Below are 21762 nucleotides of genomic sequence, written 5' to 3'. Positions count from 1 at the left end.
CTCTCTGGTCCAGACACATGGACCGTTCCTTCAGTCCCTCCTGGTCACCACACTCCTTCCTGCCCCTGAGATTAGTACAAGTTATTCCTTCTGCCCATGATGTGGATCGTTGGCCCCTCGTCTACTTCACGCCTACTCATCATCAAACACCACTTCCCCAGGGATGCCTCCCTGATCTCCCAGACTGACACCAAGCTCACAGCATCCCCTCACCTGGGTGTGACTTTTTTCATGTGATCCCTTGTTTAATATCCATCTTTCCCACTAAGTTTCTGTGATCAGGGCCCAGTGATTTTGCTCACTGTTGCGTCTCCAGCGCCTTGCTCAAATATTTGCTGAATGCATGAATGGTTTAATGTCCACAAACAATAACACTAGCTAAAAGCTCTTCTGAAAGTACCTTAAATAGTTGTCATGGAGTGAACAACAATAGTAACAGTGGGTAAGTGACCGTTGCTTAGGAAAAACCAACACACAACAGACGACCAGAGTATGTGTGGCTGTATGCACAGCAGCCGGGACCAGGCACTCCACTTGGAAGGGGACCTCGGTCTTTCTGCAACCCCAACATCTACATTAGCACCTAGGAAAATGCCCAAAAGGTCAGTGGCACATGGGTGGCTCTCCTTTACTGAGTTTCGTTTAAGCTTGCAGGTGCATTTCTCAAGAGTTCTTGCCCACCTGATGGCAAGTTTGGTGTTTAGTATTCATTCCAATCCAGCGTTAAGCTGAATTGGAGAAACAAATGGAACAAATGGGCAGCTTTGATGACAAACTGAAAAGATGATACAATTCACACAAATATCTTTGACTGCCTCTTGAGAAACATCTATATATCAAAATTAGCAAGGATTTTTAACTGTACACAAATTCTTTCAGACGATCCATGACAGAGGAAACTATTTTGTATCATTCAACTGTGTCAAATTATAGCTAATAAATTAAAAATATTCTTTCTCATGTAATGTTATTAGGAGATGTGCTGTAGTTCAAAAAACTTTCTTGAGCACCTACCAAGTGCTAGGTACTACTCTACCTGGTAGGGAAGGTTTTGAGATAAATTGCATACCTCGTGCTCTCAAAGGCCTTGCAGACTAATGGAGATTATGGCAATAGAATATAACAGGGGAAGAAGAAAAAAAGAAAGTTACACAAGCCATGTTGCAGGTGCACTATAGGCAAAGTGAAAAGATGCCACATTGCATAAAGAAGATAATAATGATGCAGAGTTTCTTGAAAACTCACCAAGGAAAAACTTGGTCTTTAGTTTCTAGAACCCTTTTCTTCAGAAACTTGGTTTCTGGAAAACCCACCAGGGACACTCCCCAAGGAGACCATAAAAGACCTAAAATAACATAGAGTTTTCAGGATGCCTGGATGGTGCCATTGGTTGGTTGAGCATCCAATGTTTAGTTTCAGCTCAGCCGATCTCGGGGTTGTGAGAGTGAGCCCTGCATAGAGCCCTGTGTGGAGCCCCACACTCAGCGTGGGGTCTGCTTGGGACTCTCTCTCCCTCTCCCTCTACCCCATCCCCTGCTCTCTCTTCCACTCAAATAAAAATTAATAAATCTTTAAAAAATATTATAGAGTTAAGCTTCCTAATTTCACAAATAAGAACAACGAGCCCCCTCCCCGGGCCTCACCCCGTCGAGGTAATGAGGTTTTGATTAGTTCATGCTAAATCCAGAACTTGAACCCAAAAGTCTCCTTTAAGGAATTGTCAAAGATGTGACCCAGTACTACCGTTCTTACTGGCTTTCTCAAAAACCATTCCAGCCATCGTGGGTTGACATATCAAGCACATTTTGATTTGCAGTTTGTGAGGGATCAAGATACATCTTCCTGCCTCCCATCTGGCCCTTTTTCCAATTTCTTTCTGCTGCATCAGGGGAAATAACTTTCCCAAATGCAAATCTGACCATGCCATTGCTCTGTATTGAATTGCCTCCGAATAATCTATTTGCTGCACTAGATTTTAAGCCCTAAGAGTGAAGGAACAGATGAATTCCCACCCCCCAGCTCAGAACCTAGATTCTCAGGTAGGCTAAGCTACTAGAACAAATAAATAAACTTCAAATACTTAGTGTTTTACGACACAAGAAGTTATTGATTTATTTTTTTTTACTTTTTGTGTGATAGTCTGGAGCCAGGGTTCCAGATCTATGGCCAATTTACTCCATGTAGCCTTGTAGGGACCCAGGATGTCAGTGATGCTTGTGGTTTTAACACGTGGCTTCCAAAGAGTCCTGGATAATTTCTATGTTAGTCAGGTGGAAATGGGAAAGAACAGAGAAGAGCTTACATGAAGGTGACTACACTTTTCTACTTCTTTTCCATTGGGGGGACTTTAGTCCTGAGTGACATAAATGCAAGGAAGCCTAGGCTGTGTGGACTAGACACACTTGAGCACTACTTTTCTACGTGGCAAGGAGAAAAAGGGGTTTGAAAGACAAATGATGTTCCACTAGAAGGTTCGCTGAAGATTTACTGGAAATAAATGAATGTTTAAATCATTGTACAGCTTTATTTTATTTTTTAGAAGATTTGTTTAATTAATTGATTAATTAACTAATAGCAGGTGTGAGCAGGGAGAGGGGCAGAGGGAGAGGGAGACAGAGGACCCTGAGCTGACTCTACACTAAGTACAGTGCCCGACGTGGGGCTTAACCTCGTGATCCTGAGATCATGACCTGAGCCGAAATCAGAAGTCCCACCTGTAAAAATGAGCCAGCCAGGTGTCCCTGCATTGCTTTCCTTTAGACGCAGAGATGAATACCCACGCTCCAAAATCATTATGTTTCTTTCATTTTGTTGGCAGCGTTTCAATATCGAAACAACTGGCTTCACTAGAAGGTAAGACACAGGGTGACAGCAATGTACGTATTTCTCCTCTGCCATGACAGCGCAAGGAGAATTAAAAACAACAGGACATCAAAGAATGCCAGAGATGTGAGAGAACCTGTGGGTACATCATCAAATATTCATCATGTTCTTTTTAAAGATTTGAGAACTGAGGTCCAGTGACAAGAACGAGTTTATCCAAACTTAGTCCATGCGAGGCCAAGCTCAGAGGAGAGCCTGGGTCCTCCGACCCCTAATTCAGGGTGCTTCCCACATGCCCAGCTGCCTCTCCATGGGCAGCATCCACAGGCTGTCCAGAGCAAGACCATCAGTATCTAAGTCATGATTGGTCACTGGTCTCAGAATGCAATCAACCCCCGACTGCCTCTGTTGATGAAGTGACAGTGGGGCCAACTCTCAAAATGTAAATATTTTCCCTCAAAATTCTATGCTATAGGTAAAATATTTTTCGAGCTAATAATATTGCCTTAGAAAGAACAATATAAGAAAAAGTCCGCTCATCTACTTGGATCATTATCTAATTCCAAAATCTGTGGCTTTAAAATATTTACAGAGTATGAAGCACAAATGGGTATTTACTATGTTGCAATTGTTTTCCTTCCTGGATGGCTGGCCAATGTCTCCAAAGGAGACTCTGTTTTTATAGAAATAAATCTCCATCATGATGAAACTATTATTTTTATACTGTCACTATAAGAAAACAGTGATTTCTGTTTTATAATTTATAAAATTTCGGATACTTTTGATAAATATCCCACCATATGGCTAATACAACTTATCCCTTCTAAGACGTTGAGGGGAATTGGAACTCTCTCCATCACCTTCACTGCCCCTGAACACACACACACACACACACACACTATTCCCAGCACCAGACTCCTTACCCTGGACCATTGGACCACAATTACTCCCATGCCTTGAAAAAACACAGGATAAACATGGTTCATCTTCCCAGAATGTGTTTTATTTAATGGCAAGTAGTTTTAACTGTTATCCATTGAAATAAGACACGGATAGAGCATGGAATAGAGGTCAATATATACTCCCATTTTCTCTGCTGGCTGCTTGGGCCTGTACCCTTGATCTCTTTAGGGTGGGAACAAGAGATGAGTACATATTTGCCTCTAGCCTCTAAGACAGTTTTGTAGCAGGGAAGTTTGAGAAGCATTAGCATGTTGGGGAAACTACTGACCTAGAGAGAAAGGAACAGAGACCTGGTTTCCCACCCTGCCATGTACTACTGATATGAACTTGGACAAACTACTTCTCTCTGGCGGGTCTTCATTTCTCCATTTGCAAAGATAACTAATATTAGGAAAAGTTCTAAAACGAAGTGATTCTGACACCTTGCCACACCAAGAGTTGGTTTCTATGACTCTAAAGTGTCAGGAATTCACTAGATCTAATGTTTGGAGCTCAGTGCCACGTTCCAGGGCAGGTAAGGGGAAGAGGCAGAGGATGGCTCCAATGTTCCAACCAGCTCAGTTTAACACACTTACACTGAGGTGTGTAACACACCAGGGCCGGGAAATGAGCATAGAGATAACTACAACATATCTCAATAATTTGTTTAGATTGATCGCATGTTGAAATGACAGTATTTCTGATCCATTGGGTTACATAAACTGGGTTATGAAAATGATTTTGTATGTTTCTTTTCACCCTTTTAACATGGCTGCTGGTAAGATTAGATTTTCTTTATGACTCGTGTGACATTTCTTTTGGGCAGCTCTGATCTAGAAGGAAATTCAAACGGATCAGCTATGTTTTGGTGTGAAGGTTATGATAAGTCTGGGGAAGTGGAGAAACACAAAGGAGGAACCCGTTGCCTATTCTGGGGGGTTAGGAAAGAGTCCTACAGAATGCACTGCCTGAGAAACAGTACAGAGAGGCAGTGTGCCTCATGGTGAGGCACCAGCCTGGCTGTGCGACCTTGAACAAGCTACTTACCTTTGTGAGCCTCTGTTTCCTTATCTGCAAAGTGGCGAAGATGTGCGAACCCACCTCGGAAGCCTGGTATTAAGAGTTCAGTGACTCAAACCCTGGGCATCCTATAGGAGAATGGCTAGCATGTTGAATACTAGGTCTGTAATCGTTCATTTCAACTGTCTTCTAGAATGCAAGCACCAAATTAAGAATTGCTTTCTTGATACTGCTCACTGTTCCATCCCCAGAACTAGGACAGAGCCTGGCAATAAGTATTTGCCAAAAAATACTTGCTGGGAGAACGGAGTAAAGAGACTACACACAGTTTAGTATTATTAAAACATGAAAAGTGAGGTAGGAAACAGCAGGAGAGGCCGACACATTTAACACCCTCTCTCACACGCCCCTTCCAGAGGCAAGACAGCTGATAAAAGATGCCGAAAGAGAAACATCAACCCCTTGGGTTTTTAATAGGACTTAGCCCTTTACAATATGCTTTCACATATTTGCTCACAACTCTGTGAGGGAGACAGGGCAGGAATTAAAAGGCAACATGCTGAGTTTATTAAGGGAAGACTCGACCATAAAAACAGGAAACCAAAACACCTCTGCAAACTATCATGAGTGTTGGTAGGACAACCAAGAGCACCTTGTTATCCTTTATTTGTAGTATTTGCTAGTTCAGTTTGTACCATGAACATATGCTGTTTCATAGTCAGGGAAAAAATGCCTGCTGGGGTTAAAAGAATGGCAGCAAAGGAAGAGGAGTTGGCTCGCCCAGATGGAGTCCCCTATCTAGATTGCAGAGGGACCTGAACTTCCAGGGGGTGTGGGGGAGGGGCTGGACGATGTCTGGATCCCACAGCCTCTGTGGAGATGGCCTTACAAAGAGAGGCTCCAAAGCAGCAGGTCTCTCTATGGACTTTGAAGTCACACAGACTTTCAAATCCTTCGTCTGCCTCTTTTGAGCAATGTGACCTTAAAACTCTTAATCTCTCCATGTGTCAATTTCCCATATGTAAAACTGAGACACAAAGAGTGCCTACCTCTATGGGTTTTACTAAGCATTAAATAAGATTATGTTGGAAAAGCATCTGGCACCCAGTAAACAAGGGAGGTGCCTATTATCATTTGCAAGCTCGCTTATGGCTTGCAATATACTCCTTCCTTGCCAGAAAGGCAGAGCCTGGAGAGCATGAGGCCACTGTCTCCGTGACCCAGTAGAGCAGCTCATACAGGGCCACTCTCCATGTTGTAGCTGCCCCCAGGGCAGTGTGCCAGGTTCCTCAGGTCCTTCTTTGGGCTTCTTTGCACCCTTCCTGTTTTGTTCTCCATGCCATGACCAAAGAGATGTCTCAAAAACAAAACGAGATCATGGCAGCCCCTCTGAGCCTTCCCAAGTTACTCTTGGTTATTAATTAATAAATTAATTGGCCAAAATCACAGAAGGAATATTTATCTCTTAAAGAATTAAGGTATTTCCTCTAAGCAACGGGCTTCTTAAAGACAGAAAAAATAGAGTTTATTCTTCAGCCACTTAAATTCAAGGTTACCACCTTATTACATCCCACCACCTCCAACACACACACACACTCCAGGGAAGGCAGGTAGACACAAGCTAGAAAAATATGCTCATTTCCTGGGATTTTTGATGGGCAGCAAAGTGCTGGGTAATTGAGAATCTCAATTCTAACTGTGGGACATGGACGGGACTGGAGGAGATTATGCTGAGTGAAATAAGTCAAGCAGAGAGAGTCAAGTATCATATGGTTTCACTTACTTGTGGAGCATAAGGAATAACACGGAAGACATTGGGAGATGGAAAGGAGAAGTGAGTTGGGGGAAATCGGAAGGGGGAGACGAAGCATGAGAGACTGTGGACTCTGAGAAACAAACTGAGGGTTTTGGAGGAGAGGGAGGTGAGGGGTTGAGTGAGTCTTGTGGTGAGTATTAAGGAGGGCACATATTGCATGGGCACTGGATGTGGTGCATAAACAGTGAAGGCTGAATAAAAGAAATAAAATAAAATAAAATGGAAAAAAAATTCTAACTGTGGGTTTCGTGGATGTGGCAGAGAGGAAGGGAGGAGGAAAAAGACGAGGTTAAGGATGGGGGAGAAAGAACTAAAAATCAAATCCAAAGAAGCAGGGAATGTTCTGAGGCTGGAGCTCGAGGCTCCACTAGACAAGCAGACGGAAGTGGGAAAGGTCAGGCTCAAGACATGGAGAGTGAGACTGAGGAGCAGAAACTAGGAAGGAAATCAGGGAGGAAGAAGCTGAGCACACAGGTTTGCAGACATTCATTCCACAAATATTTGTGAGGAACCTGCCATGAGCCAGGCATTATTCTACATATCCCAGGTTCCACAGAATACAAGATACGCAAAACAAAACAAAACAAAAAAAACCCAAAACAAAAAAGCTCTATCTTCATGAGGCTTATGTTTTCTACATGGATTCCAATTCAGGCTCTGCTACTCAGTAGTCGTGTGTCCTCAGCAAGATCACATCCTCCCGCCATCTGTAAAGTGGTAGATGATGGAGATACATACCATGCCTGAACTGGAAAAGTCAGCATAGCGAACGTATCAATTCTCCTCAAATTTCTCTTCAGGTTTATTGTGAGTCCTATAGATACACAGAAAGGAAAAAGTCCTAGAGTAGCTAAAATTGTTTTGGAAAAGGAAAAAATGGGGGGACTCACCGTCCCCCATGTTATTGTTTACCATATGGTTACAGGAATCAAAACAGCGGGACGCTGAGAGAGGGTCAGATGCACAGATTGATAGAACAGAATAGGGAACCCAGTGACTGACCTATACAAAGATGCCCAACTGATTTTTGACAAAGAGAGAGGAAAGATACTATTTTTAGCAACTGATAGAGGAGCAGGTTGTCATCCATGTTAAAACAAAACAAACAAAAAAGACCCTCTATACCTCAGTCTCACACCTGCTACAAAAATGAACTCAGCGTGGACCCTAATGGAGGCCCTAAGATTATAAAACTTTTCATTCCACGGGGGATAAATCTTTCATAAGAGGAAAAAATCAGTAAATCAGACTTCATAAAAAATTAGAAACTATTCCCGCACAAAGGATCTCAATTGAAAATATTAAAAAACCCAACAAGGACAGAGTAGAAGAAAATATTTTTTTTTTCCCAATTTATTTATTTTCAGAAAAACAGTATTCATTATTTTTTCACCACACCCAGTGCTCCATGCAAGCTGTGCCCTCTATAATACCCACCTGGTACCCCAACCTCCCACCCCCCCGCCACTTCAAACCCCTCAGACTGTTTTTCAGAGTCCATAGTCTCTCATGGTTCACCTCCCCTTCCAATTTACCCAAATTCCCTACTACTCTCTAACGCCCCTTGTCCTCCATGCTATTGGTTATGCTCCACAAATGAGTGAAACCATGTGATAATTGACTCTCTCTGCTTGACTGATTTCACTCAGCATAATCTCTTCCAGTCCCGTCCATGTTGCTACAAAAGTTGGATATTCGTCCTTTCTGATGGAGGCATAATACTCCATAGTGTATATGGACCACATCTTCCTTATCCATTCATCCGTTGAAGGGCATCTTGGTTCTTTCCATAGTTTGGCGACTGTGGCCATTGCTGCTATAAACATCGGGGTACAGATGGCCCTTCTTTTCACGACATCTGTATCTTTGGGGTAAATACCCAGGAGTGCAATTGCAGGGTCGTAGGGAAGCTCTATTTTTAATTTCTTGAGGAATCTCCACACTGTTCTCCAAAGAGGCTGCACCAACTTGCATTCCCACCAACAGTGTAAGAGGGTTCCCCTTTCTCCACATCTTCTCCAACACATGTTGTTTCCTGTTTTGTTAATTTTGGCCATTCTAACTGGTGTAAGGTGATATCTCAATGTGGTTTTAATTTGAATCTCCCTGAGGGCTAATGATGATGAGCATTTTTTCATGTGTCTGATAGCCATTTGTATTTCTTGATTGGAGAAGTGTCTGTTCATATCTTCTGCCCATTTTTTGATGTGTTTGTCTGTTTCGTGTGGGTTGAGTTTGAGGAGTTCATTATAGATCCTGGATATCAACCTTTTGTCTGTACTGTCATTTGCAAATATCTTCTCCCATTCCGTGGGTTGCCTCTTTGTTTTTTTGACTGTTTCCTTTGCTGTGCAGAAGCTTTTGATTTTGATGAAGTCCCAGAAGTCTATTTTCGCTTTTGTTTCCTTTGCCTTTGGAGACGTATCTTGAAAGAAGTTGCTGTGGCTGATATCGAAGAGATTACTGCCTATGTTCTCCTCTAAGATTCTGATAGATTCCTGTCTCATGTTGAGGTCTTTTATCCATTTTGAGTTGATCTTTGTGTACGGTGTAAGAGAATGGTCGAGTTTCATTCTTCTACATATAGCTGTCCAGTTTTCCCAGCACCATTTATTGAAGAGACTGTCTTTTTTCCACTGTATATTTTTTCCTGTTTTGTCGAAGATTAATTGACCATAGAGTTGAGGGTCCATATCAGGGCTCTCTACTCTGTTCCACTGGTCTATGTGTCTGTTTTTATGCCAGTACCATGCTGTCTTGGTGATCACAGCTTTGTAATAAAGCTTGAAATCAGGTAAGGTGATGCCGCCAGCTTTATTTTTGTTTTTCAACGTTTCCTTAGCGATTCGGGGTCTCTTCTGATTCCATACAAATTTTTGGATTATTTGCTCCAGCTCTTTGAAGAATGCCGGTGGAATTTTGATCGGAATGGCATTAAAAGTATAGATTGCTCTAGGCAGTATAGACATTTTAACGATGTTTATTCTTCCGATCCAAGAGCATGGAATGGTCTTCCATCTTTTTGTGTCTTCTTCAATTTCTTTCATGAGTGTTCTATAGTTCCTCAAGTATAGATCCTTTACCTCTTTAGTTAGGTTTATTCCCAGGTATCTTATGGTTCTTGGTGCTATAGTAAATGGAATCGATTCTCTAATTTCCCTTTCTGTATTTTCCTTGTTAGTGTATAAGAAAGCCACTGATTTCTGCACATTGACTTTGTATCCTGCCACGCTGCTGAATTGCTGTATGAGTTCTAGTAGTTTGGGGGTGGAGTCTTTTGGGTTTTCCATATAAAGAATCATGTCATCTGCGAAGAGAGAGAGTTTGACTTCTTCATTACCAATTTGGATACCTTTTATTTCTCTCTGTTGTCTGATTGCTGTTGCTAGGACTTCTAATACTATGTTGAACAAGAGTGGTGAAAGTGGGCATCCTTGTCTTGTTCCTGATCTCAACGGGAAGGCTGCAAGCTTTTTCCCATTGAGGATGATATTTGCTGTGGGTCTTTCATAGATAGATTTGATGAGGTTCAGGAATGTTCCCTCTATCCCTATACTTTGAAGCGTTTTAATCAGGAACGGATGTTGGATTTTGTCAAATGCTTTTTCTGCATCAATTGAGAGGACCATGTGGTTCTTCTCTCTTCTCCTATTAATTTGTTGTATCACATTGATTGATTTACGAATGTTGAACCATCCTTGTAGCCCAGGGATGAATCCCACCTGATCATGGTGGATAATCTTTTTAATGTGTTGTTGGATCCTGTTGGCTAGGATCTTGTTGAGAATCTTAGCATCCATATTCATCAGTGATATTGGTCTGAAATTCTCCTTTTTGGTATGGTCCTTGCCTGGTTTGGGGATCAGGGTAATGCTGGCTTCATAGAAAGAGTCTGGAAGTTTTCCTTCTGCTTCAATTTTTTGAAACAGCTTCAGGAGAATAGGTGTTATTTCTTCTTGGAAGGTTTGGTAGAATTCCCCAGGGAATCCGTCAGGTCCTGGGCTCTTGTTTTTTGGGAGATTTTTGATCACTGCTTCAATCTCGTTATTAGATATCGGTCTATTCAGGTTGTCGATTTCTTCCTGGTTCAATTTTGGTAGTTTATATTTTTCCAGGAATGCATCCATTTCATCAAGGTTGCTAAGCTTATTGGCATATAACTGTTCGTAGTAACTTCTGATGATTGTTTCTACTTCCTTGGTGTTAGTTGTGATCTCTCCCCTTTCATTCATAATTTTATGAATTTGGGATTTCTCTCTTTTCTTTTGGATTAGTGTAGCCAGTGGCTTATCGATCTTATTGATTCTTTCAAAAAACCAGCTTCTAGTTTCATTGATACGTTCTACTGTATCTCTGGTTTCTCCCTCATTGATCTCAGCTCTAATCTTGATGATTTCCCTTCTTATGTGTGGAGTTGGTTTGATTTGTTGTTGATCCTCCAGTTCTTTAAGGTGTAGAGACAGCTGGTGTGTTCTGGATTTTTCAATTTTTTTGAGCAAGGCTTGGATGGCTATATATTTTCCCCTTAGGACCGCCTTTGCTGTATCCCATAGGTTTTGGACCGAAGTGTCTTCATTCTCATTGGTTTCCATGAATTGTTTCAGTTCTTCTTTGATCTCCTGGTTGATCCAAGCATTCTTAAGCAAGGTGGTCTTTAGCTTCCAGGTGTTTGAGTTCCTTCGGAACTTTTCCTTGTGATTGAGCTCCAGTTTCAAAGCATTGTGATCTGAGAATATGCAGGGAATAATCTCAGTCTTTTGGTATCGGCTGAGTCCTGATTTGTGACCCAGTATGTGGTCTATTCTGGAGAAGGTTCCGTGTGCACTTGAGAAGAATGAGTATTCTGCTGTTTTAGGGTGGAATGTTCTGTATATATCTATGAGGTCCATCTGGTCCAATGTGTCGTTCAATGCTCTTGTTTCTTTATTGATTTTCTGCTTCGATGATCTGTCTAATTCTGAAAGAGGCGTGTTAAGATCACCTACGATTAGTGTATTCATATCAATATGACTCTTTATCTTGATTAACAGTTTTCTTAAGTAATTGGCTGCTCCCATATTGGGAGCATAGATATTTACAATTGTTAGATCATCTTGGTGGATAGTCCCTTTAAGGATTATGTAGTGTCCTTCTGTATCTCTGACTACAGTCTTTAGTTTGAAGTCTAATTTATCTGATATGAGAATCGCTACCCCAGCCTTCTTTTGAGTCCCATTGGCATGATAGATGCTTCTCCACCCCTTCACTTTCAGTCTGCGTGTATCTTTAGGTTCAAAATGGGTCTCTTGTAGACAGCATATGGATGGGTCCTGTCGTTTTATCCAATCTGCAACCCTGTGCCGTTTTATGGGTGCATTGAGGCCATTCACATTGAGAGTGATTATTGATAGATACGTTTTTATTGACATCGAGTTACCTTTGAAGTCTTTCTTTCTGTAGACTGTCTCTATATTTCTGTTCAATGCTATTCTTGGGATTTTTCCTCTTTTATAGAACCCCCCTTAGTATTTCCTGCAGTATCGGCTTGGTGGTTGCATAGTCTTTTAAGTCTTGCCGGTCTTGGAAACTCTTTATCTCTCCATCCATTTTGAATGTCAGTCTTGCTGGATAAAGTATTCTTGGCTGCATGTTCTTCTCATTTAGTGCCCTGAATATATCTTGCCAGCCTCTTCTGGCTTGCCAGGTCTCTGTGGACAGGTCTGACGTTATTCTGATGGGCTTCCCTCTGTAAGTAAGGAGCCTCTTTGCCCTGGCAGCTTTCAAGAGATTATACCTACAATTATAATTTCTCAATTTGACTATCAGGTGTCGTGATGTTTTTTTGGAGTGTATAATCTTGGGTGGAGACCGTTCAGCCTCTAGTACATGAACGCTGGTTTCATTCGCGAGACTCGGAAAGTTTTCATGAAGGACTTGTTCCACGACATCTTCTAGACTTCTTTCTTTCTCCTCCCCTTCAGGAATTCCAATAATTCTGACGTTGGAACGCTTCATGGCATCACTTATTTCCCTAATTCTGCTTTCGTGGGATCTAAGCTGTTTGTTCCAGGCTTCCTCCTGATCCTTTCTCTCTATCTGTTTGTCTTCCAGATCACTAATTCTATCTTCTGTCTCAGTTACCCTAGCTTTGAGAGAGTTTAGATTGGATTGGAACTCATTGAGAGCATTGTGGACCTCCTCCCTGGTAGCTTTAAGCTCCGCCCTAACATTGTGAACATCCTGTCTGGTCGCTTTCAGTTCGGCTCTAATCAATTCTGTTTGGTCATCCATGGCTTTCTCCAACCTAGCTATTGCCTGGATAATTGTTAGCCTGAATTCTCTTTCCGACATATTGTCTATGTTGATAGCCGTTAGCTCTGTTGCGGAAGGTCCATCCTCTGTATTTTTCTTCTGTTGGGCATTCCTCCTCCTAGTCATTTTGGTGGGAGAAGACTGAACAGATGTAGCTGGATGTATCAACTCTGGTGCAGTCAAGGTGCACCCTGGAACACTTCCTGATCTCCGTCTCAGAAGCCTCAGTCTGGGTGCAGAAGCTGAATAAATTCCCCCTTGGATGCTGGCAGTGCAGGTTCCAAGTTAAAGACCCTGGGGGCGCAGGATCTTTTGCTCGTCCCCAAAGCCAAGGCAGTGGCGGCTGTCTGGGAGCTCCTGACCACCAGAGAGGTTCCAAGCAGCGATCGCACACTGAGATTTTGCCGCCGGCCGGGGCTGGGAGTGCCCGGCTTGCGCGCACCTCTTTTCAGAGGAGGCTGTGGGTCGGGCGCGCGTCTGGGGCACTGAGAACGGGGCGCTGGTCCGTAAGCCGCAGGCTGGGCTTTTGCGCGCCTCTGTCCGGGGAAGAGTTTCGCGGGCGCGAGGCTTAGACTTTGAAACAATGGCCCGGGTCAAGAAGCGCCCCAGGGCCTTAGAAACCCAGGAGAGCTGGAGCGACGTGCACGCGCATCTCAAGCTTTGTGGTAGGGCTAGCGCGCATTCTGCAGACCGGCTCCCATCCCCTCACAGGAGCCGGAACCCCGCGCTCTGGGGCACGCTGGCGGCTTAGGGACCAGGAGCCGGTTTCCCCGCCGCACTCTCTCTGCCTCCGCGCCGGGGAGGCCGTCTGGGACCGGGGACTCAAGCCCCTGTCCCTAGCCGCCCCGATTCCCACAGTTTGCCCCCGCGATCCTTTGCTCTTTTGGAGTGCTTTCAACCAGTCTCCGAGTTAATGCTGGTCCCCAGACGCAGGGCACTCTCGCTCGTATCGGGGTATTACTTTTGCACCGGTCGCCTCTGGTGGCTCCCTCCCCCTTTTGTTTATCTTCCGATATCAGTCCGCCGTTCCCATTCCGCTTTACCTGCTCACTGGCGTCTTCTGCCCCTGTAGAGATCCAGACGTGTATAATTCTGATCTCAGGCTGATTTCATGGGTGATCAGAGTTCTTTGGTAGGTAATCAGCTCACTTTGGGGTACCAGCTGAAAAGACGCCTCTTCCTAGTACCCCGCCATCTTGTCCCCCCCGAAGAAAATATTTTTAAAGCAAAGTCTGATTCCTTTCCAGGGGCTGTAAGTTCTGCATGGGCCCCTCCCACCTTCTTTCTTAATCAGACACCCTTTTCAGTTCCCACCACAGCTGTCTCCTACCAGCCCCCACAACATGCCAGGCTCCTTCCGATCTGAGCCTTCACGTCTTCTGCTCCTTGAGCCTGGGACATCTGACACAGTCCTACTCCCAACCTGACTCTCCCCAACCAACGCTTTTACAGGGCAGGATCCTTTCATCCATTTGGTTTTAGCGTACATGTTCGTGTATTCTCAGAGACCTCCAAGACCAGCTACCCAAGTAGTTTTCCTCCCAGATATATTTATTTTATTTTTTCCGTCTCTGTGCCTCCTTTGCTCATACATCACAAGCTGTAAATATGTATAATATATATACATATGGACAAATAATTATTGAATATATATAAAAACAAATATATTGGTATTCTCTTCTTGATTATTGTTTATTATCTCTCTAGACTGTAAAGTAGATTGTAAGAGGGTGAGACCACATCCGGTTGTGCCACTTCTGGGTGCTGAGTCCCTCAGGAAAATGTCAGAAGTGTAATAAGGGCTCAATACAAAAGTTGTGTTATCCTGTCTGATCATCGTTCTTTGTATCAACAATTGTTGCACATGACCCAGGCTAACAGCCATAAGATTTTGTTTTTCTTGTTTGTTCTTCTTCTTCATTCATTAAACAGCATGTACAAGCACTTACTACATAGCAGGGATTTGTGCCCCTGGGAATACAGGGAGAAAGAAAGGTAGGATCCCTGACCTCATGGAGCTTGCCTCTGAGTTGAGAAGAATGACTATTAAAAATGCAATGACTGTAATGTGTGAAAAGTTCTATAATATAGGATGGGCTAGGGCCTAAGAGAATAGAGAACACGTGAATTTTCTCCACCGTACCTTGTGCAGTTCTCAGTGTTCACTGGGTACTACTCACTGCGGAGGAATGAGTTAGCACCACCCTTTCAAGGAGTTTAAACCAGAGAGACCAGCTGGGAAATCACTATGTCCAGGCTGAGTCAAAGGGCTTCCCTTGTCCATCTTGTTAGTAAAGAACCTGCTTTGGATGTAATCCTCCTTTATCACACTGATGGGAGGTGACGCTTTGATTGACATAGAACGTAAATTCCACAAGAGCAGGACCTTCTCTTACTCAGTGCAACATCCTCAATGCCAGAGACTGAGCCTAGCACATAGTAGGTACCCTTTAAATATTTTATAGATCAGCAAACCAACAGTGAGAGAGGTGAGGTGTTTTCTCAAGGTATTATGACAAAGTGGTGGGAAAGCTCATCCTGATTTTACTGATTCTTATTGTCCCTGAAGAAAGTGTTTTTTGGTTTTGTTTTGTTTTTTTTTTAGATTTTTATTTATTTATTTGACAGAGATCACAAGTAGGCGGAGAGGCAGGCGGCGGGGGGGGGGGGGAACAGGACCCCTGCTGAGCAGAGAGCCCCATGTGGGGCTTGATCCCAGGACACTGAGATCATGACTGGAGCCAAAGGCAGAGGCTTAACCCACTGAGCTGCCCAGGCACCCCCTGAAGAAAGTTTTGTTTCCCTTGTTTAAAGATCCAGGGCCAGATGTTCCTATATCCCACTCCCTGATAGAGGGCGAAGAATCCAAGGACAGGCCCTCATTGACATACGTCTTCCAATCCTATGCCCCCAGGTTCCCTTGGAAAATATAACCTCATGTCTAGGGAAGAGTCATTCCTAACCTAGACTACATCATTTCTTCCCTTACAGCTCTGAAGAAGGGCTCAGATCTGGAAAAAGCCATTGCCACCATCGCACTGATCTTCAGAAACTCTTCTGACCCTGATGGGAAACTTGGAAAAGCTACTGCCAAAAATCTGCTGCAAACCCAATTTCGGAATTTCACAGAGGTAAGTGAATTAACAGGCCTGAAGAAACAGGGACCACACCATCATGGCGGGCCCAAGAGCCAGCAATCATGCTCTTTCATTCAGCAAATATTTAATGAAGACCTACCATTTGCCAGGAAGTGAGCTGAACACTGGAGTTAATGCAGTGGACAACCCAGCAATCTAACAATCCTGCAGAGCAGAGAAACATGCTGAAAAAGAAATAAGAAATATTCAAATAACCATGAAACAGGAGAGCATGCACTGAAAGAGTAAAATAGAGGGACCATCTTGGAGCAGTCGGTCCAAGAAGCTCTCCTGGAAAACAAAGGTATAGCTGAGATCTGAAGAATGAGCAAGAGTTAGTAATGCCAGGGAGGTGTGTGAGAGCTGATAGCATGCCACACAGAGGGAATGGTATATGCAAAGCCTGTAAGGCAGGTCGAAGACCTGGGAGGGCTGGGAAGTAGCTGGTGAGAAGGGAGAGGAAAGTAGGAAGCACTAGGAGATAGGCTGAGGAGGTAGACAGAAGCCAAATTACAGAGGCACCACCTGAGGGCAGAAGGAAGCCAGGCATGGTCTCTAAGTCCAGGACTAAGAAGTTACACCACCTGCAGATGGAACTGGGGTTCGGATGGGGAAAGAACAAAGAGAGAGTGTGAGGAAGCATCCAAACCAAGGACAAGGATGGTTGGGACTAAGGTGGTGAACAGGAGAGACATCTGGAAGGTGGAATGAACGGGATCTGATAACTGATTGGCTGTAGGGTTGAAGGACAGGAGAAGCAAATGATGACATCCCACTTTCTGACCTTGGGAAGAAGGGGGTGGTGGCCTTATTCCCAGAGAAGACAACGATTGGGAGATTAAGCAGATTTGAGGTGGGGTGGGGGGAGAGGTGATGAGTTCCATTAGAATGTGTCAATTTTAAGATGTCCATGAAACATGCCAGAGGAGAAGAGCAACAGGACATATGACTTGGGAGATCAGAATAGAGATTTGTGTTGGCAATAGAGAAGTCAGAGTTAGCAGTAGATAAAGAGTCACAGACCTAAATTTCCTACAGGCATATTCCCCAACCTTCAGTCCCTTGAATACCACCTTCGGTATTTTCCCCCATCTGCCTATAGCCAGTATGATAATTCACTTGGAACTTTTTCTTTATCTCTCCACTTAATTAAATTTATAGGAATACGTTAGCGCTATTGTAAATGTTAATTCAGTGGGTAAAAGTGGAAGGTAATAAAAGAATAGATGACTATTGTATTTAATATTTATTCCTGCATCACCTAAAACTAAGTTATATTCTACAAGCATACTTTGGGAAATGCTGGCCTCAGGGAAATATGTAAGAAGAGAAGAGGGACTCACACAGAGTCTAGTTCACTAATATTTTTGGGTAGGGAGAGTAAGAAAAAACTTAAAAGAAAGCAGTCTCTAAGGTGTTATGTGTGTTCTGAGTTATTAAAAAGGTAGGTATTAATAATTGCATTAAAATATAAATGTAATGGGTTTTGTATATGACAGTTATATTGGATATCATCCACTGGGGGAAAGCTGGGTCAAGGGGACACCATCCTGTGAATCTTCGATTATTTTAAAACACTGTATGTGTTTTAGAGTGAAGTGATGTAGGTCAAAGGACACACATTTTCCTTTACAAGGAAGGAAACTTCCTTGTAGGAAGGATATTTGTATTATTCTTTGATTTTTTTTTTTAAAGAAAGACTTTTTCAGCCAGAATTATCAGACAGAATTTGACAAGTGGTAGAAAGTTCTAGGGAGTCTTTAAGGAAGGCGTGGGTGAGTAAATCCTATAACATTTGCCTGCATCAGAGACCTAGAGAAATGACAAATTCCAGAGAGAAAAAGGCCTCCTAGCTGACGGCTGGGCAGTTCCTCAGAGAGCTTCTGACCAGCATGAAAAGGAACACCTAGTCATCCTGATGTCCAGTCATCCCCCTTTTGTGTGTGGATACTTCCCAGACCCCCGTGGATGCCTGAACCCAGAGACAGAACCTAACCCTGTATAGACTGCTTCTCCCTCTGCACAGGGAGGCTAGGAAGTAGTTGGTGAGAAGGGAGAGGAAAGTAGCAGGCACTCCAGGAGACTCAGGGGCATTCCCAGTATTAATGGCATAAGCTTCAATTTGCACAGAGCAAACGTGGAGTAATGTCAGAATGCTACCTGGGACCCAGCACCCAGCGCTGCCTCCTTAAGGCAGGCAGGGGTACCCGAGTCCATGCCCAAGATGGTGGCCCCTTGGTTCCTAACTGGGCTTTCTCCAGCATCCCCATGTGGAGTGGGGATATCTCTAGATATAGATATCTCTATTCTGGTGAATAGAGATGGATCTTTTGGCTGAGGCCTGGGTTCTGAGGGAACGTCTCTTTTCTTACAGGCCTAACTTAATTTGGGGGATCTTGACCCTCTATAGTCAGTCATTTATAATAAAACAGAGCATTTAAATGCACTATTAAGAAGACACAAAAACAAGAGGCTTCTGGGTGTCTCAGTTGGTTAAGCTGGGGACTCTTGGAGTTGGCTCAGGTCTTGATCTCATGGCTTATGAGTCAAGTCCCAGCTTGGGCTCCCTGTTCAGCAGGAGTCTGCCTGGATATTCTCTCCTTCTGCCTTTTCTCCCACTCGTGCAAGTGCACACTTCTCACTTCCAAATAAATAAATAAATAAATCTTCAGAAGAAGAAGGTGAAGAGAAGAAGGAAGAAGAAGAAACAGAACAAGATGGCTGGTCAGTCCCCAAGAGGGCCTGGACCTGGGTCAGCTCCTGTGCTCTTTCAAAATGTGGAAAAAAAAGAGAGATCTGGCACACCTGCATGATCCTGTCGATGAAGCCTCCAGCTGTGGCTCAAGTTGTGATCTCAGTGCCCTGGGATGGAGCCCCATGGTGGGTCCACATTATCAGGGAGTCTGTTTGAAGATTCTCTCCCTCTCCCCCGGCTTGTGCTTGCCCTCCCTCCTTCAGACAAATAATTAATTTTTAAAGAGAAAGAGACATCTACAGCCACCCCTGACATTTGAGCAGTGTGCCATTCCACTGGTAAGTAATCCTATCTCTGCCTTGGATCTGACCCTTTCAAAATAGCACTGAGCTATCCCGCAGAGAGGCAGGGGAAGCTTCTCTTGCTCTCACGGTTAGGTGGGACCTCCTGAGAGAAGCAAGAGTCCAGGGAAACAAGAATGGACTAGCCTGTAAGAGGAATGTATCATCATTCCTAAAGGGCCTTAGTTATTGCTGTGATGGCTTTTTACAGCTAGCACATGGGTGAGCAATTGGGGTTGAACTAAATGCAAACATCGCTCAGAATAACAGAGAATCAAATGACCCTAATGTTTTTAATGCCGCTTGGGAAGATATTTCACAAGCTGTGGTTGGAAACTAAAAAGCCTCTCCGTGTCTGTACTACTCATGTGTTTTTCCTTCAATCTATTTACGAGGACTGTGGACTTGGGGGTGATTTATGATCAAACTAAAAGCTGAACAATTTTGCAAAGCACGGATTTTCTATTAGCATTTTTATTTCGTATTTCTGGACAATTTTATTGTTCAGTGCAACACAGAATGAATACTTCCCATAACAGAGATTGTATTTTAAAAAGAAAACAGATTATATTTTGAAATTCTGAAAACTTAACATATCTGTGTTCCTAGAGAGGCAGATAGCTTAGCAGTTAAAAGTGTGGGCCCCAGGATCAGAAAGTCAAGACTATGAATTTGGGCTCCATAGATGCCTAGGTTAGGGCAAGTTACTCAATTCTCACTGAATCTCTGGTGCCCATCTGTAAAATGGGGATAATAATAGTGTTTTCAATGAGGTCACCACAGAAATTCAGTGAAATAACCTATAAAAGGATATAACACAATGCTCAACTAGCAGCAGTAATAACAACTCGACATGACATTTTTTTTTAAGATTTTATTTATTTATTTGACAGAGAGAAATCACAAGTAGATGGAGAGGCAGGCAGAGAGAGAGAGAGGGAAGCAGGCTCCCTGCCAAACAGAGATCCCGATGTGGGACTCGATCCCAGGACCCTGAGATCATGACCTGAGCCAAAGGCAGCGGCTTAACCCACTGAGCCACCCAGGCGCTTAATAACATGTTACAACATGTTACAAAAAAATGTTAATAATATGTTTCTTATTGCTTGTTTTCTGTAAAACCAATGTGGCAAAATGAATTTGGTTTTCACTTCTTCTTTATTCTCACAGGGACAAGAAACCAAGCTCAAATACCAAGACCTCCTTTCTGAACTTGACGAGCACGCTGAAAATAAGCTCGATTTTGAGGATTTCATGATTTTGCTCTTAAGCCTCACTGTAATTTCAGATTTGCTGCAAAATATATGGAGTGTAAAAATCGTGAATTAAATAGCTTTAAATGTGCAGTTAAACAAAATAATGGTAGTAGACAGTGTTAAATGCTTAAGGATTTTTTTCTGTTTTATTTTTAATTAATTGAGCCTTCTGATCATGAATTTGGAAAGGCCTGGGATGGTTCTGATTGCTAATATTTGGATCAAATGCAACTCTGAAAGTCCATGCATACTCTTCAGGATGTTTAAATAGTACAGTGTCTGGGTCCTTTACAGTAGGATAGATTTGATACCACTGAATATCAAATTGCTTTTGCTTAGTCAATAGAGACTTAGAACACTTTCCTTTTAGTCATTGACTTACTCATTCATTCATTTATTAACTGATGTTTGTTGAGCATCTACCTGATGGTACTGCTGAAGATACATAATGAACTAGCTATATAATCTGTACCCTCAGACATGATTATAGAAGTCTAGCAGAAGAGATGGACATTTAACACTGTATTAGTCAATTGCAAACACAGTATAATTATAACCATGATAAGGGCATTAGGATACTAGAAGAGTTCATTACTTCACATGGGCTCAAAGGTCAGGGAAACTTTATTGACATTCTGCAAAAGGCAAAACTACCCAGAGCGGGGAGAGATTAGTGGTTGCCAATACCGTGGGAGGGAAGTGAAGTTGTTCACAAACGGGCACGAAAGAACTTTCAGGAGGGATGGCAATGTTTTATATCTTGATTGTGGTGGTGGCTACATGACTGTACAAATTTGTCAAACTCTTAGAACCGTATACTAAGTATAAAGGATGATTTTACTGCATATGAATTATACCTAAATAACCACGACTTAAAACTAAAACACCCCAATATCCTCGCAATGTCTGCCAACTCTTTGTTGCCAGCCAACAACTTTCTGAGAGTATCTTCTAAAAGCGGGTATATTTCAAGGACACACATCCCCTATGTCCATGCCTGTGTTCCTGAGTTTGAATACACACACATACACACATATCAGTGCCTGAGCCTTTAGGACAGACTTCCACAAAGACCTTTACTCATTTAAAATTACTATAACTTCCAAAATCCCTCCCCCTTATCTTGCCTTTTCTTTCTAGCTTAACACTGTAAGTCTCACATACATATGTGAAGAACCCCTTTCAGGAGGCAGACCTTGATCCTTGGTCTCATCCTGTAGTGTTCCCAACCCACCAAGACCCAATCCCTTGACCCTTTCCACTTTTCAAACCTCAGACATTCTAAGTGTAAGAAAAAGCTCTAGACGTTACCTTCTATCACCATTTTAAGAGGAAGTACAAGTGTTCAACAGGGCTCATGCTAAGTGTAAGGCACCCTTTTAGGGGCTTTACAAATAAGAACTCATTTAACCCCCATAACAACCCTCTGAGGTAGGTATTA

General features: G+C 43.0%; 1 protein-coding gene across 1 annotated transcript; it reads left to right on the top strand.

The window, feature by feature from the left end:
• Window positions 1-492: 492 nt before the first annotated feature.
• SNTN (sentan, cilia apical structure protein) lies at window positions 493-21220 on the top strand. Its single transcript, XM_044255246.1, has 4 exons — window positions 493-602; window positions 2819-2853; window positions 15884-16023; window positions 20236-21220. Exons 1-4 carry the CDS (start codon window positions 493-495, stop codon window positions 20392-20394), a joined length of 444 nt encoding a protein of 147 aa, XP_044111181.1. The 3' UTR covers window positions 20395-21220.
• Window positions 21221-21762: the final 542 nt, after the last annotated feature.

The sequence above is a fragment of the Neovison vison genome, chromosome 6 (assembly GCF_020171115.1).
Source record: "Neovison vison isolate M4711 chromosome 6, ASM_NN_V1, whole genome shotgun sequence".
Classification (NCBI taxonomy): domain Eukaryota; kingdom Metazoa; phylum Chordata; class Mammalia; order Carnivora; family Mustelidae; genus Neogale; species Neogale vison.
This window is presented reverse-complemented; position numbering and strand designations above follow the sequence as displayed.

What these genes read in the sequence shown, in the direction of transcription:
- SNTN (XM_044255246.1), top strand. Translation starts at nt 493, where the DNA reads ATGTGTGGCTGTATGCACAGCAGCCGGGACCAGGCACTCCACTTGGAA. An exon ending in CCTAGGAAAATGCCCAAAAG is followed by an intron (nt 603 to 2,818) that starts GTCAGTGGCACA and finishes TTTTGTTGGCAG; the next exon opens with CGTTTCAATATCGAAACAAC. An exon ending in ACAACTGGCTTCACTAGAAG is followed by an intron (nt 2,854 to 15,883) that starts GTAAGACACAGG and finishes CTTCCCTTACAG; the next exon opens with CTCTGAAGAAGGGCTCAGAT.